The sequence below is a fragment of the Trifolium pratense genome, linkage group LG4 (genome assembly GCF_020283565.1).
Source record: "Trifolium pratense cultivar HEN17-A07 linkage group LG4, ARS_RC_1.1, whole genome shotgun sequence".
In the NCBI taxonomy this organism is placed as follows: domain Eukaryota; kingdom Viridiplantae; phylum Streptophyta; class Magnoliopsida; order Fabales; family Fabaceae; genus Trifolium; species Trifolium pratense.
The window spans coordinates 20,663,502-20,679,093 of record NC_060062.1 but is presented as its reverse complement, the minus strand read 5'-3'; the positions used below and the strand labels follow the sequence as shown (position 1 = coordinate 20,679,093).

The window sequence follows — 15,592 nt, the reverse complement described above, 5'->3', positions numbered from 1 at the left end:
CACACCTGTGTTGGGATGAAACCATGGAGGCCGAAAATGGAAAATTGACGAGTGTAGCACCATTCTTATCCACATCACCAAAGATGTTTTGACAGAGGTGTGTTCTTTTGCGGTTACCAGTCTCTTAGTGGCAGAGCTGCAACCAACTTAGACATCAGATCAATCTCACAAGATAACAACCAACCCGACAATTCAAAAGAAAAGAATAGAAAAAAACTTATAATTCATATACAGATATACCATTGTCTTGGAAACATATAGCTCTGTGAGTTTTCCCTCCTCGGCCTGCATCTTATAGTCAGTGTATAGGCCTCTTCTTCAAATATATGGAAACCTGAAAGTTGAAACAGAAAAGAACAGAATCAGCCCGCATCAGAAACAGAAAACTTCAGTTCAGGAAGCCACAAAATAAACGAGTTCAGAATCAAAATTTGAAATAATAAGACGACCCCAGAATTGATATTACATTAGAAAACCACAAAATAAACGAAATGGAATAAAGGAACCAAATAAAGAGTGTAGAGGTGAAAGAATTAGGAAAAAATAATTGTGACAAAGATAACACTTCACATGCAGCAGAAAAACCTTGCCTTGCTGGGTTTTGCCAATCGTACAAATAGACACTTAAATGAATTAAAACATAAGATGCCACACACGATTAAATTGTTATTGTTAGATTTAATCTTATATTATACTCCCTACGTTCCTTAATACATGTCGCTTTTGGACTTTCTACACAAACCAATACAACTAATAAATTTTATTACTTTTGATATAACTATTTCTATTTTTCCTATAATACTCTTAATCATTTATTTTTCTCTCTGCAATAAATAAGTGAAATTTGAAAGTGACAAGTAAATGGGAACAAAAACATTCTACAAAAGTGACAAGTAATAAGGAACGGTGGGAGTATTAGTCTATACAATTTAAAGAGTTTTTATCAAGACAATTCTGACTTTTGACCAGACCATACCGTTTTGGCTTTGCAATGACCCAATTGTAGAATTTGTTTCTTCGTGTTAGGTCTCTCATTCCCACTATATAGAGCATGTGTATCCTTGCTCTGCACTAGCTACCTCCATCATCTAGAGAGTAAGACAGAGATTAGAATTTATAAAGAACACCGCAGCATATTATATCCTCTCGTCGTTAGTTAATGAAAGGATAGCCTCCTCAAATAATAAAGAATCCACCATTATCAATCGGCTTCCGTACCAAAAATAGATCTCCTATTTTGATATCCTTAACCATGTACTTATATATGATATATTTGACTGCGAGGTGAACAAGAAAGAGGGCGGTGGGGGAAGAGGACTCGGAGACCAATAGAATTGGTTTGGAACGTGAAAAATACCTGATTTCAGGTCAATGTGTAAAGGATTTAGTTTACACAGCTTCCATAGACTAACTCATACAAAAAATTCCCATCTTTAAGATAATAAAATGCCGTTGGAAAATATATAGCATGCCCATGCTCCAGCAAGATATCCTAAAATTATGTTGTGAAGATCTCCTCTGAGAAATTTGACTTTGTACATAAATTGCTCTCCAAAGTTGTATACCAGAAAAACAAACATCCTCGCTATATTGATCAAATCAATTGTTGATGAGTTGACGCATTCCATAGCTGCAATTTAAACCAAGCATCTTCTTTTGGTATGCATTCTATACTACATTTTAGAAACAGTAGCTACTAACATCTCATCAGATTTCAGATGATTGATTAGCATAGGCTCGGGCATGGCTGTTTGATCAAGAAAGGGTATCAATATGACCCTCAAGATAGGTTTGATTGGTAAGGATGTTTAATAGAACATTGATATCCTCACTTTGAGGATGGCTGTTATCTCCAACTAAAAATTTATGACTCTTGCCATCCACCCTTATAAGGCTAGAACCTGGAGCCTTGGATATTCCTTTCTCCTTCATCAATCTCCTAACACTCCTTACTTCTGCCCATTTTTTATTAGTTGCATACAGATTAGACAGAAGCACATATACGCCACTCTCTTGGCATTCAAAATTCGGAAGTGATTTTAACATTTCTGTGGTTAATCTGACATTTCCATATGTATTGGAGGCGCTCAAAAGAGCTCCTAGGATCTGCACATCAGGTGGCATAGGCATTTTCTTTATCAACTCCATAGCTTCCCCCGCCAATTCAGCCCTGCACAGCAAATCAACCATACATCCATAGTGTTCTATCCATGGAGAAAGGTTGTAGGGAGGGCTTGTCATCTGATTGAAATAGCTACGGCCTTCATCAACCAAACCAGAATGGCAGCAAGCTGTAAAAACAGCTAGAAACGTAACCTCATTAGGCCTTATACCGGATTCAACCAAATATCCAAACTGTTTCAATGCTTCTTGCCCGTGTCCATTTATTGCTAGACCACCTATATAGGCATTCCAAGTACGGATATTCTTAGAAGGCAATGAATTGAAGACATACTGCGCCATATCTATACAACCGCATTTTGCATACATGTCAACCAATGAAGTTCCCATATAAACATCCCATTTGATACGATTATGATCAATGTATTCATGAACCCATCTTCCATAATCAAGAAGCCCAAGACTGGCACAAGCAGAAAGCACACTGGTCAGTATAACACCATCAGGCTCAAAACCTGAACCCAGCATTTTACAGAACAAATCAATTGATTCTTGTGGACACTCGCATTGCACTAATCCACTTATCATACTAGTCCAAGAAATGATGTCCTTTTCAGGGATCTCATCAAACAATTGCTTTGCATCAGTCACAGACTCACACTTCATATACATATCCATCACAGTATTATTCACCACCAACTCCTTTCCATGGGGATATTTAGAAACCAACCCATGAATCCCCTTCCCCAAATTTAAATAACCCAATTTCCCACATGCCCCAAGAATGCTAACAAACGTTGCTACATTAGGAGCCACGTCCATTCTCAAAAACAATGCAACAGCATCATTGAACAACCCTGCCTTGACATACCCAGATATCAAACCAGTCCAAGAGACGACATCTCTCACAAGCATAACGTCAAACACCTTACCAGCCTCTACAGTGTCACCACAAATGCTATAAACATGAACAAGAGAATTTTGCACAAAGATGTCACACCACAGGCCAGTCTTAACAGATAACGTATGAAATTGTCTAACCTCTGCAATACCAGAAAACTTAGCACATGATTTCAAAACTGCTGGGACAGTGTACACATCAGGCACAAACCCATGACTGACAACCCATCTATAAATCAGGGTTGCAGACCAAGGTAAGTGGCCAGCACCATAGCCAGAAATTATCAAATTGCAAGGGAAAGAGCTCAAGCTCCAATCGAAATGCTTCAAGAAATTGCAAGGGTAATGAATATCAGTTACATGTTTACCAAAAAAGTTTGCAACTTTGGGGACAACCAAGTCATTGGCAACAAGGGTAGAAGTCAATAGTTGTGTGTGGATTTGCTTGAAGGTTCTCAAATTATTGCACCTCTCAATTAAATCCAATAGAACCCATTTCAGAGAATCCTTGCCCTTATTCATGCCAGTCGCCAAATTTTCAAAATTCAACTGAGTGTGTGTGTGTGTGTCAAATATATACCATCAACTGCATTTCAAAGTAACAAAACTCGTCAGAAGAATGATGAAATCAGGAAGAAAAAATTGGCAAAAAAATTTCAAATAAAAATACAACTAAATAGAAGGGGGGAAAAATAGAGAAAAGGAAACAGCTAGTAACAATCAGATATGTCAAACATACATCATGATTCATGACAATATCCTGAAGTGTTTTCTCTCGCATTTCACAGTGTCTAAGTAAGGGGAGTGATTCGTGAACTATTTAACTTCAATTAATAATTATAATCATGTATATAAGTTATAACTATTATGTTTCTCACAATAACATTAATAGATGAAAGTTATCTCACAAGTTAAGTAGAATTTTGGATTAATTAAAAAATTATGATGATTTTATTTTGATTCACTTGGTATAATGTGTATGGAAAACAAAATAATGCTCGGTTTAATCTTCCTAAAGGCAGAATGAATCATCCCAACAACTATTTTGGTCAAAATTTCAAAAACAATGAACCAATTTTATACAATCATAGTCTCAGTTGCATAATCAATCAACTAATTTAATACAATGAGAGTTATGTAAACAAATCCTAAAATCAAGCTTTAAAAATGTAGAGAAATTGAGTTGTGTGAGAATCTAAGGATACCTAAATGAAGAATAAAGAATTTCTAACGGAAACCTGTAAGAGTACGACGGTGCTGCGGTGGAGGAGTCAAGGGCGGTGTGGCGGAGGAAGGTGCTGCAGCGATGAAACTTTGTGAGGATATGAATCTCAACAGTGATTCTTAGGTGGCGCTTTTGGACGTCGTATTGAACGAGAGAAGAGAACTAAGACTACATGCAATGGTTTCAACACCCACTTTTTCACTCCACGTCATTTTCTCTTTCTTTCACCTAATTATTCAACACACATTCAACTTTTACTCTCTCCAATAGTTTTTATATTCAACACCATACCCCACCACTTTCTTTACCCCACCACTTTCTATTTCATATTCTTATTTAAATTTTAATTTTTGTTTTTATGATTAAATAACATTATAATTATCGATTAAAATTAAATTAAAATAATACACTTAACAAAATTTATTTAAATATTTTTTTTATTTTCTTAATTTAAAATGCAATACATCACACAAATAACGTAATTAGTACGATACAAATTAACTTTAAATGCAATACAACACACAAGTTACGTAATTAATACGATGCAAACTAACTTAAAATACGAAACAACACACAAATACGAAACAAATCATCTTTAATCCTGAAACATTGTCAAAACATCATTCTCGGACCAACCACTTCCTTGGAGACGCTTAGCGCCATCATAAGCGCCAATCCATTTACCCAGTATTTTGTTCATATAATTAAAACGGTTTCGGCATGCAACTCCATCACGCGGAGGATCGAATGAGCAATGCTCATTACAATAGTCAGCAATTTGACCCCAATATGTTTCACCTTTCTGGTTTTTCCCGACAACACTGCTTGTTCCAAATTTGATCCACCCACTAATTAGCACCAAATTTTGTTCAGTGTTCCATGATGGTTGATGGTTTTTCTTGCTCATAGGAGTTGAATCTTCATTAGCAATAGTTATTTGTGTTGAAAATTCGGGAAAGTTAGTTGTACCACCACTCGAAAAAATTTCATTAACCATCGGCATGTAACCATTAAACGGGGGTGTTTGAGATGGATTTCTCAGCATAGTTCCATAATATGAATGAAAGTTTGGAACAAAGGATGATTGGTTGAAATTTGGTGTTAAACCAAAATTAGGTGTGTTTTGAGGATGTTGATTGAAAAATTGATTTGAATTTTGATAATTGTTGGGATTTTGATAATTGTTGGGGTTTTGATAATTGTTGGGATTTTGAGAATTGTTGGGATTTTGAGAATTGTTGGGATAATTAGAAGAATTGTTGGGATCCATTTCACTAAAAAAAAGATTAAAACTTCAAAAGAAAGACTAATTAGAAAGTTAATAATAGATTAAGATAGTGAAAAATTTAGTTTTTTTTTCTGTGTCCAAATGAAATGAACCAAGTCTCTATTTGTAGAGAAATAAAAATCACGAATTTTGGTATAAAAATTAAAAATTAAAAAATTAATTTTCAATGAAATAATTGAGTTCAAAGTTTTGATAAGATAAAAATCGAAGCAACCAATCACAATCTGCCACTTGTCCCATTCATCCTTATCTCTCTGCGTGATTCAATGGCAATTCTCACCTGTCGGCGCGTGTGATGCACGCGCTACGCTGGACCAACCGCAAGCCTGCACGTGTCCCTCCTGCGTCAGATTTTTTCAGGCTTCAACATGTTGAACTTGTTCAACATCTCTTTCTTCCACATAGGTTTCAACAAGGCACATGCAATGGTTTAAACACTTGTTTTGCTGTTGAATCTCATATTCAACACCCCATTGTATGTAGTCTAAGACGGAACGAAAGGAGCATCTACTAGTAATCTAAGAAAGTAATATCATCTATAAAAACCCTTTTTGCCCTTAACTTTAATTTTTTTTCGTTTTTGTTTGCTCCTTCATTTGGGGGTAAAATGACAATATTTTGATGAAAGTTCTCTCATTGATCTAAGCCAAATTTTCGCGCGAATGACAATTTCGCCCTTTTGTATTGCAAATACGATTTCAATCTATAAGGGCAACACCCTCACCAATTTGGTAATTTCCGGAAATTGTTTCACATTCTCCAACCAAAATTTGAACCACAAAGTCAAGGTGTTAAATCATAACAGATTGTGAACCAAAAGAACACTCATTCTCCCTCCACTTTCTGAACCGAAAAAAAGTTGGAACTGATTCTTCATCCAAAAGCTCAAAAAACCCATTTTTCTTTCGTTCTTTGTAAAGCTGTTCCGATGGAGGGGATTAAAAAGGTAAACGATATGTTGAACTCATTCATTCTATTTATTCTGTTGGTTTTGGATTGAGTCATGATGAAAAACAACTAATCATTTTTTGTTTGCTTTTATAGAAATCAAAGCTTGGATCTAGTAATTTGGAGGTAGGAAAAAAGGTTAAGATCTTTTATTCTCCTTTGTTGTACTTGCTGCTTTAACTTTTTTAAGGTTTCGATGGATAGTGTGAATTTTTTGGAAGCTGGTTGTTGTTAAATATCTTTATATGTTTGTTAAGCTTATATTTTGTGCAGTAGTTTTGTTCAGTATGTGTTATTTGTTCAATCTGCTTCATCTGTTTTTGTTAAATTAAGTGTTATTCGTTAAATATTTAACTTTATTGTATTTATGATCAATATTTGTATAAATCTGATGTAGAAAACTCATGTTTCTAAGGTAAACATCTATTTTGGATGACAATCTTATTATTTTTACATGTGGTCTTTATACAAATTTGTCTACTTTATTCTATGTATGCTCAAAATATGTTTTGATTATACTGCAGAAATCTCATGTTTCTCAGATTGACGGAGGATCTAAGGTACACATGTATTTTGGATGCATGACATATGGATTTTTTATGTGGTTTTGTTCAAAATTGTCTACTTTGTGTTTTTCTTCAATGAAGTCGGGCTATCAATAAACCATTGGTAAACTAATTTTACAAATTATTTCTAACTATTGTTCTAATACAATATATTATTTCTAACTATTTATAAATTTTTTTTCCTGTTCCAGACAATTCCTAATGATTTTGCCAACTACATACTAAAGGCAAAGAAGAAATATATTTACTTGTGCGGTCCACTGAACATCAAAATTCCATGCAGATTACAAATAAGTCCCGACACCGAACCAAAGCTGATGATTGGACGTGGCTGGGAAAGCTATTGCGCTGCAAATAATATAATGAATGGAGATGTGCTTACATTTCATTGTCCTTATAATATGATTACCAATTGTATTATCGTCCGTAAATTGATATAATCTCAATATTATTAAAACTATATCGTCCGTAAATATATTATTGAGGGAGTAGAGTACAAAAGAAGCCAATAATGTGGTGTTCACGTGAAGAATATATAGCCTAAGATTCTCTAAAGCAACAATCAGCTTTATCAATTAGCCATTACTTTACTTGCACTCAATTTTCAAGTACTGATGAGTTTCAATCAATCTTACTATTATATCTGCTGCTTTTGATTTATTTTCTGCCATTACCTCATTTTCTTCACAACATGATAATCTAGCAGTTCCAATAATTCAAGATCTAATGTATTTAATTCAAAATATATCTCCAATATATTAATTTATCAATCAAATTCAAATATGAAGAGCTTCATCGAATATTTCATGATGAACCAGTCATGAATAACATTATAACAAATAGAAATTTTATCAAATTCTTCATTATATTGTAAATTTATTAAATATAGATCATCCATATAAATAATAACAAAAATTGAAAATCATTTGATATGTACTTTAGACACGTAAAAACAATAAAAATTACAAATTTTAGTTTAAAATTGAATTTCGTAAAATTCATATTCAGTAGATAATTTGTCAAAACTATACCACTTGTGAAAGGGATTCATCGTCGCATTAGCATAATTCCTCTCTCAAAATAAAGAACCAATATTACATTATGTTTAGGATCATGCAGTTCTTTAAACAAGTCATTTTTTATTAATCTATAATATCTTTGCATGTCTTTACTAAAGATCATGCAGTATGATTTTTTTCTCATCCACAAGTTTTTTCACTTCATGATTTGTACTTTCTTAAGTGAAAGAATCTACCTTTTGAATACATCACAATGGCTTTGAATCAACTTACATGTCTCACTTGAGTTGTACTTTCTTTTGCAAACTAACAAATATTTAAATACAAATTATTATAAATCTATAACTTCTATTTTGCATCTATATGTATATATACATGTGTGTGGCTGTGTCTATTACTTATGTTTAACACTTATAATTATTAACAAAATGAGTATTGCTGAAATGCTACAATCAAAACCAATTACAACTTGCAGAGTTGTAAGACTTTCTAATCTGGTAATAATTTTTACTTTTTTAATTAATTAATTTTTGTTTACTTTGTTTTGGTAATCTTTTTTACTAATAAATACATTTTATTTGTGTTTTATAGGGTTACGGAGAAATAGATCCAACTTTCATTATCGAACATTTTAATAAGTTAGACAATATGTGGTTCGTATGCAATTCAGACAATGGTTGGACCGTACTTAAGTACAATAAAAGCTATGATAATCCTATAATCTTTAATGGTTGGAAAGAATTAATAGAATTTCATGGATTGCCAAATAACATTGAACTTGAACTAGACTATTATGGTGGAAGCTGCTTTGGAATCAAATCTTTTAAGGAACCTATTGTTGAAACTGATATTTTGCCATTTCAAAGTCGTAGTCTAATACCACATCAAACCGTGTGTTTTGACATTCTCCTGACTACCGAAAGTGTGAAGAACAAAAATTTGGTATTGTCAATTAAATTACATTTTTTATTGTTTTCATATTTCGTATCAATTTCCTTTTTATATATTTATTTCATACTTAATAAGTTTATTTATAAAATATATTAACTCTTTTCCTTATTTGTGTTCAAGATTTTACCTATGAACTTTGCAAGTTTCTTGATGGATAAAAAGTTAAATTTTATTACTATCTGCGACAATTATCCCCACAAAGAACAATTGAAGGTTGTTCATTCTACCAATCCTCTCACAACAAAATTGGGAAATACCTGGAAAGACCTATGTCAAGAATTTTCTTTCAAAACTGGTGATACAATTCGTTTTAAATTTGCGATCAATGATCCACATGATCGATGCCACATCTGGAAGCTACCAGAATTTACCAATGCCTGATCTTTGTTATTTGCTATGTTCTATTGGTTCTCTTTATTAGTTAAAAGCACTACTTATTTGCCAATTTTTCGTTGAATTTGGCAATCAAATAATGTGTGTATTTTTTTTTCTTTCCTTTTTTTTATTATGGTGTTTTGTATTGTCATTATTAATTAATGGAATTATTATCTATCAAGTATTTTACGTTAAATTTGTATTTCTCTATGATATATTACCTTGGTACATCGCACATGTTGGTTCTATATTTTATATTTCCTTATTTATTAATAATTTTAATAAATTTTTTTCCTTTTTCTTTTAATATTAACTTTATTATCAATCTTAAGCGTTCAGATAGTATCAATATATTTTTTATAGAGCCTATAAATCACTCTAAGATTATTTAGGAGAAATATAATAATTATTGCATTAAATAATACCCAAAAAGAGCCTATAAATTAAGCTCACATTACATTATTTTGCCAAAGAATATGATTATTAAATTCGATGAAATATTATATTATTACAAAATAAATTAATAATATCTAAAAGTTAATTACAAGTAGTACAAAAAAAGCTTCTTTTATAAAATACTCATTATTTTTTATCTATAAATACATGCATTTAACAAAGCTTTACTTACTTTTGTTACTTCATTATCAATGGCATCAAAATGTCTCCTATAATTCGTGGAAGTCCTTTGGCAATGTTTGAAGCAGTCAATCTTCCTAATGAGGTTTGAAAAAATACTTTTCTTGCTTTTTGAATATTGCATACTATATAACTTAACATTAGTCAATCACTTGCAGACTTTTGGAGAATTAGATCCTTTTTTTAATAGAAAATATTCTAAGCAACTGAGTACTCAATGGAAATTGTATGATGGAAATGGAATTCCTCACCAGGTAGAGTTCAATATGTCAACTACCAAACCACTAATAACATTTGGTTGGCCAAGAATTAGAAATTATTATAAATGGAATGGAAATCAAAGTCTTACATTTCACTACTATGGTCAAGATACTTTTCTAATGATCGTTTGTGAATTTGAACAAAATGAGTCTCCATCTTCTTTTCCTCAATATCATAGTTTGAGTACAAATCTTGATGATTATCGTCCTTTCCTATTTGAGATAAAGGAATCCCATCTGAATTCCTCTAAATTGGTTAGTTCATAAATTTTATCCTTTTAAGTTCTTTTTCATTTAATAACCATGGTTTGTCAGTACATATATACTAACAATTCAATTTTGTCAATCTTTAGGTTCTACCTCATGATTTTGGAAACCACCTATCACTATCAAATTTTTCGGAATTCATCCTATGCGGTGCTCATCATGAAAATGTCACATGCAAATTCACAAAAAATGGTGAAAATGGTATTGAGTTTACCTTTACAAAAAATGGACGGAAAGGACTATTATGGGTAACGGTGATATCAATAAGGGACCAATCTGAACCTTTTTTTTTCTTTAAGGGACCATTGTGAAACAAAAAATGTCTTTAAGGGACCAATTGACTAATTAAGCCTAAATAATTTAGATATTGGGAAGAAATAATATTTATATTATTAGGGGCCTTTTATTTGGATTGTTAAATGAGTTTTATCCCTCTAGGCTCATAAGGATTATTATACATATAGTGTTCTCGGTCTCGAACACTTCTTCTTCTTTTTTTACAAATAGTGTTCTCACACACTTAAGATCAATGAATGAAATCAAATGTTTATTTATCTTTATTTTACTTGTCTTTTATTTAAGTTTTTTTTATTATTATGTTTTCATAATTTCCTTAGGATAGTTCTAGGTGTCTATCATACTAACATTAACTACATAAATTTGAAAGTATTTTTAGTATATTGAGATTCCTTAACTAGTGCTCAGAAATATTAGTTAGCATTTTTCTATATTATATCAATCTATTTTCATTTTAAGCAATGTCTTAAAATTTTGTGTTTTGATCCACTTACTACATCTTGGAAAAGAAATAACATTATAAGTTAATAATCTATTTGAGTCATTAATAACAAATGAAAATGTCTCTACAAAAAAAATAATGTTACAACATGAAAATTGAGAAGAATAAAGTAAAAAATAAAAATGAAAAGGAATAAAGTAAAGTTAAAAACTTGTGACACAAAAAAATGAAAAGGAAAAGTTAAACTATTGGAGGGCACTTACACTGTTGCACGTATATATTTGATTCTTGTTACAATGGAATAATAATAAAGAAGAAGAAAAAAAACATTTGCAATTGTTTCAACTCTCTAGTCTAGCTTCTCTGTATTTTACTTATTACAACAACCACATTTCATTTTCAATTATGTAAACGAAAAATATTCCCTGTCACCACACTCCTATTAACAGCTGGAACAGCTTCATTAATCCTAAATAAAAAAAACAACAACATCATTAAATAATTCCACCTCATTCACAACCATAGCTGGACCACAAGGACATAATTGCGAATTCATATTTCCTTTAATCACTATACTATTTACTTATTTATTTATTGAGTTAGGAGAGGTGGAAATACAAAATTTAAAAAATGAAAACCGTTATATAAATAAATCTAAAAATATGATTAATGTGTGCGTGTGAAGCAATTACGAGTCACGTTAAAGTCAAGTGGCAACACTTGTAAATAACTAGAAACTCCAATGGCATTTTCGCATAAACCGTGGCTTATAACTCAGTGTTGTTGCCAACACAACAGAACTCTCAACTCAACTAAACATGGGAACGAGAAACACCTTCTATGTTTTCTTTCTTCTATTCGCAATCTTAACCGTCCACGTGTCCTTTACATCATCATCCACCCTTGATTTCACCGACAACCAGCTCAGCAACTTCTTCCTCCCGTTGAACTCCGGCTGCCGTGGATCCATCGCAGAGTGTAGTCTCCTCGCCGGAGATGAAGATGATACTGAGTTTCTGATGGATTCAGAGAGCAACAGGCGCATTTTAGCAGGAAGAAGGTATATTAGCTATGGTGCGCTGAGGAGGAACACTGTACCTTGTTCAAGACGTGGTGCTTCTTATTATAATTGTCGGCCTGGTGCTCAGGCTAATCCTTACCGCCGTGGATGCAGTGCCATCACACGATGCAGGCGTTGAGATTCTTCTTTTTCTTATTTACTCTAATTTATTTTATTTTTTATTTGGAATTTTTTTATATATATTTTTGTAATTGATGATAATAGATCGATCTTGTTATTATGTACTACGAGTAATAGTATGCTACTATTATACGAGTAGATAAATTGAAGTAGTAGATTTGAATAAAATGAAATGAAATGAAATCTTCATTGCTGTTTGTATTTGTGATTTATTTAAATTTAATTTAATTTTAGGTACACATATTATTATTTGGTTGAGATTTGAAAAAATTACTACAATATGATATATGATAAATATTATTTATATTATTCTGGTTGATTCAATGTGGTTTTTGCTTGTATGATGTTGTGGGTGTTGTAGGAAAGGTAATGTGAAATGAAATTATGAATGCTTTTTAGGATATGATGATAATGGGAATGGACAACGGGACCTAAAAATATGCCTCTTTTTGGGTTTTTGGCTTTTTGATGTGTGGCTTGTGAGAGAAGGGGTGGCATCTGCTTTGTGCATCTCCTTGCTACCTTTTCTCTTTTCCATTGTTGAAATTGAGGAAAATCTACTACACAATCATCACATTATGGTTAACAACTGTGTTTTGATTCTTCATACAAATTGATTTTTGAACACATATAAAGTAGATTGAATCATAAGTTTAAGGTTAGAAATCAATTTTAGAATCATACTAAGTTCAAGTTAAAACTAATTTTAGAAATAAAATCAATTATATATAAGTCAAAATTACTCATTTATGAAATAGAACTTAGATTCATTCGAAGAGAGAATAAGAGAATATAAGAGTCTGTTCGATCCTTAGCTTCATTGTAAACAAAAAAAAGAATAAGAACCCGTTAAGTTCACCAAAAGGCGGATAGTTCGGAAGAATCCGAGTTCGATTTATGAGTAAAACTATTTTTTGTAAAATTTTACTTAGTTCACAGCCGAACTTCGGATTATTAGGCTCATTTTCTTAGAAACCTCAGTGTTAATAAATACAAAAAAAAAAAAAAAAAAAAAAACTGTTTAAATATTGACTTATTTCAATTTATCTAGTAAAAAATTAAACATTTGTAAACTGTGATACTGGGAGAAGTCTTGAAAGCAACTTAACATGTTATAAGTGATTTTAAGCTTATTTGAGTAAGTTCTCCATAATAACTTACAAAAAAAAACTTATAAATTATATTTCCGCTGTGTTATAGAAATAATTTATTCATAAAATGCTTATCCTAAAGAACTTAATAAAAAAATTACCATTTGCTTATAGCAAAACATCCAACTTATTTTAAAAATGATTTTGCAGATAGAGATACAATGTTATGACGGCAAACGTCTCCTTATACTCCCGGCCTCCCCGCCGCATGTAGCGCACCTATCTATATTTTCAATGGCTTTTCTATGACTAGTTTGACTTGCCACAAATAAAGCATTAGTATTAGTATTACTGTCTACAATTTTTTTAAAGGATGTTAAAAAAAAATTATCTATCTAATAGCAATCATTTTTCCGGTATGAAATACTATACTATAGTTGATGTTTACCTAAAACACGATTACAAATATTTTTTTCTAACTTAATCAATCTCTCGGGTTTAAATATGTATTTGGCTGTACAATAACATTAAAACTTTTGGGACAAGTGTGTCGCCTAATTTAATTTCACAATACTTGACAAATTAATATTTAAGGTTGCATGCGGAGAATATTCGGTCTATGTTATCTCTTACGTGCAATTCAGTTGGTAAGACTCGGAGTTTTTACATTAGCAAATAATTTTTTATTAACCATCTGTTTACTGAATTAATCTTCATCTAAATTTACGGCTTTCATTTGCTTTCCATTCCGGAGAGAAATGAATGGTATTCTTATTTTGGATTGAAACCAAACCAGCCTCACATGCATTACTATGTATAATCTATCTATCCACATCAATTGAAATCAATGAACGCGATCCTATGACGATCATTAGTAGCATGCATCTTACCTTTGTCTGTGACAACTAAAATACACCTCACAAATCTTTGTCTCATTATCTTTCTGTCCAAATCTGAACCACTAACTTGAAAATAAATCCCTAACCCGAAAGGCAATAGACTCTTCTATATCTTTTTTTCGACCGGACTCGTGTATATCTTATCTACATTAATCAGACACACTTGCAGTTATTACTTACATTTAATGGCCATCATATGATATCTGAAGAACGTGATTTTTCCTATACAGCACCAGATAGCTTAAGGAACTCTTTACTAAGCTATCACAATGTTGATGCATCCATAATTAACTAGTAAATAATGTGGTTTGGTGCAGTTACGCAATCAACCAGTTCTGTTTCTATGATTTTAGTGGCCTATGGACCAATTTATAATTTGGGTTTAACTACTAATAGTAGTATAAAAAATTCAAATTCCTAAAAAATATTGAATTTTTTATTTAATATTAAAATATTCGTACAAAATAATTCATACAAGTATTTTTAGATGTTTCCAATCATTCACTCCATCATTTGCTAAAATAAACCATATGAGTGCTATTTTGAGAAGTGAACAATTTATAACAGAAGCAATATTTTTATCCACATGTTTAGAGTAAACCAACGATTTTCTTTCAAAAGTCTCTTCATTACTCAACGTTCGAGAAAAACAAGAATATGAAAAATGCCTAGAAATATTGTCTTTGAAAAATGCGAGTTTCAATTCCTTTGTAGGTCCATTTTAAATTAAAATATTCCTGAATTTAGCATCAGGAATACCCCAATTTGTAGGATCATAGATATATAATGGAGGGATGAAGTGGTCATCAATGGTTGCATCAACATTTGACGCATCAAGAACATTATAATAATATACCCCTAAAAAAATATTTTGGGCTCTAATTTTTAGGACCTAGGACGATCATCCTCTTCGCATCGCCTCAGATACAGCTGACTGCTGTCAATTAAATAATTATATAGCATGGAGCAGGTAGTTTAAATGATTTGAGCAGATGGATTAAACAAGTCAGAGATTCTGAGTTCAAACTAAAGAGAGAAAAAAATATTAGCTTAATTAGTAAAATGGTCCCTTGAAGACATTTTTTGTTTCACATTGGTCTCTTAAA

The 15,592-nt window shown here is 31.9% G+C and overlaps 3 protein-coding genes across 6 annotated transcripts; 1 reads left to right on the top strand and 2 right to left on the bottom strand.

Annotated features, from left to right (window-relative positions):
- Positions 1-5: 5 nt before the first annotated feature.
- Positions 6-4,416, bottom strand: LOC123882115 (pentatricopeptide repeat-containing protein At4g38010-like). 4 transcript variants are annotated; one of them, XM_045930914.1, is made up of 5 exons: positions 4,227-4,415; positions 1,358-3,607; positions 977-1,088; positions 241-334; positions 6-136 (listed from the first exon to the last, which is right to left on the bottom strand). In XM_045930914.1, exon 2 carries the CDS (start codon positions 3,541-3,543, stop codon positions 1,756-1,758), a length of 1,788 nt encoding a protein of 595 aa, XP_045786870.1. In that variant the 5' UTR covers positions 3,544-3,607; positions 4,227-4,415; the 3' UTR covers positions 6-136; positions 241-334; positions 977-1,088; positions 1,358-1,755. The 4 variants fall into 4 exon arrangements, with proteins under 4 accessions (XP_045786870.1, XP_045786871.1, XP_045786872.1 ...); XM_045930915.1 differs by having other exon boundaries at positions 4,260-4,415; XM_045930916.1 differs by having other exon boundaries at positions 977-3,607; positions 4,227-4,416.
- Positions 4,417-4,841: 425 nt separating this feature from the next.
- LOC123922257 lies at positions 4,842-5,291 on the bottom strand. Its single transcript, XM_045974991.1, has one exon. It carries the CDS (start codon positions 5,289-5,291, stop codon positions 4,842-4,844), a length of 450 nt encoding a protein of 149 aa, XP_045830947.1.
- A 6,788-nt stretch (positions 5,292-12,079) lies between these two features.
- LOC123882114 (protein RALF-like 33) lies at positions 12,080-12,697 on the top strand. The gene has a single exon (XM_045930913.1). The coding sequence runs from the start codon at positions 12,114-12,116 to the stop codon at positions 12,492-12,494; it is 381 nt and encodes a 126-aa protein (XP_045786869.1). The 5' UTR covers positions 12,080-12,113; the 3' UTR covers positions 12,495-12,697.
- Positions 12,698-15,592: the final 2,895 nt, after the last annotated feature.

What these genes read in the sequence shown, in the direction of transcription:
- LOC123922257 (XM_045974991.1), bottom strand. Translation starts at nt 5,291, where the DNA reads ATGCTGAGAAATCCATCTCAAACACCCCCGTTTAATGGTTACATGCCG.
- LOC123882115 (XM_045930916.1), bottom strand. Translation starts at nt 3,543, where the DNA reads ATGAATAAGGGCAAGGATTCTCTGAAATGGGTTCTATTGGATTTAATT.
- LOC123882114 (XM_045930913.1), top strand. Translation starts at nt 12,114, where the DNA reads ATGGGAACGAGAAACACCTTCTATGTTTTCTTTCTTCTATTCGCAATC.